The 1,395-nt window shown below is 38.4% G+C and overlaps 1 protein-coding gene across 1 annotated transcript; it reads right to left on the bottom strand.

Annotated features, from left to right (window-relative positions):
* Positions 1–215: 215 nt before the first annotated feature.
* LOC121479527 (RING finger and CHY zinc finger domain-containing protein 1-like) lies at positions 216–966 on the bottom strand. The gene has a single exon (XM_041735190.1). The coding sequence runs from the start codon at positions 964–966 to the stop codon at positions 232–234; it is 735 nt and encodes a 244-aa protein (XP_041591124.1). The 3' UTR covers positions 216–231.
* Positions 967–1,395: the final 429 nt, after the last annotated feature.

Below are 1,395 nucleotides of genomic sequence, written 5' to 3'. Positions count from 1 at the left end.
GAATTTCCAATCAACAACAAGCACAGTGCCTTTCATCCAATATAAAGCTATGATATTCTATAAAGAGACCCTGAATCCTTAAGTACCTGTAATATGATTTTATGCTGTGACACTAGTACAAAACACATCAACTCTATTGCATAGATTCTGACACATTATAACAACTGAATACTAAAGATAGCCTTTTTCTAGATCAGAAAATGCTGAGTTTTCCAGTGCAGTATACGCTGGTCATTGCTGATCTAGTGAAATTCTACTAGCTTGAGCAGTATTGTAGGATTCACAAATATTACATTTCATGCCTAATATATGGAACTGGACTGTAGATCTCCCATTGCCATCATTGCAGCGAATATCCACAGTCATGTTCTGGTATTCTGATGGCATAGGAGTCTGTGCTACCTCATCATCCAGCTGTCTCCAGTATCTAGTCATATCTAAAGCAGAATGCATACACAAGGGACATCTGTAGCCTTCTTTCAACATTTCTTCATAACATGTTCTATGTAAAAGACGTCCACATGGCAAGACATGAGCAACAACACGGGATGTATGAATGTCCTTGTGCCTTCCTTGGAGATTCATAGCTAGACATAAGTTACATTTCAAACAATGGAAAAAATCTTCCTTTGGACCAATCCTACAAATTCCACAGTTGTCACAATGATATTGCTTCTTGTCTTTGTCAAAGAGATGGCATATACTGCAATAATATTCCCCAAACAATGTGCTACATTCTTCACAGGTCTGTTGGGCATGTTGAATTTTTTCACAGTTTATGCACTGCACTTCCTTTACCTTAAAGCGATCTAGCTGATGATCTTCATTGTTATCATGACACAATCGACAAGTATAAAGTTTGTCACAGCAAGGTGCCTTCAAGAGACATCCTCTGTCATAGTGCTCACAGCCCCACCACCCTTGCTTTTGGCTGGGGCTGCAATCTTCCTGCACCGAAGCCGTCATCTTCTCCCTTGAAAGATGAAATATATTTTGACCATACCACAGAAATGTCCTCTTTCTTTATAAGTTTTAGGTTGAAAAATATCAGGTGTACTAAAGAACTGGAATTGATACTACTTCTTTGCATCATTTGGAGAAGTTCAGGAAAAATTTAATGTCAACAAGATGATATTTTAGATGAGGTTAATATTCTAATATTCAAATAATTAAGATAAAGAATACCTGCTTATATTTGTTAGCAAATATATTGTTAAAAATATCTGATTCCTGGAGCATCTGGGGGCTCAGTCAGTTCAGGATCTGACTCTTGATTTCAGCTCAGGTCATGATCTCAGGGTTGTGAAATCGAATTCTGAGTCCTGCTCCATGATAGGCATAGAGCCTGCTAAGCATTGTCTCTCTTTTTTCCTCTGCCTCCCTCCTCCCACCCCA

Source organism: Vulpes lagopus, chromosome 20 (assembly GCF_018345385.1).
Source record: "Vulpes lagopus strain Blue_001 chromosome 20, ASM1834538v1, whole genome shotgun sequence".
Lineage (NCBI taxonomy): Eukaryota > Metazoa > Chordata > Mammalia > Carnivora > Canidae > Vulpes > Vulpes lagopus.
The sequence above is the reverse complement of the archived record's forward strand: the minus strand, read 5'-3'. Positions and strand labels throughout refer to the sequence as shown.

Excerpts from the sequence above, each read along its gene's own strand:
- LOC121479527 (XM_041735190.1), bottom strand. The coding sequence starts at position 966 with ATGACGGCTTCGGTGCAGGAAGATTGCAGCCCCAGCCAAAAGCAAGGG.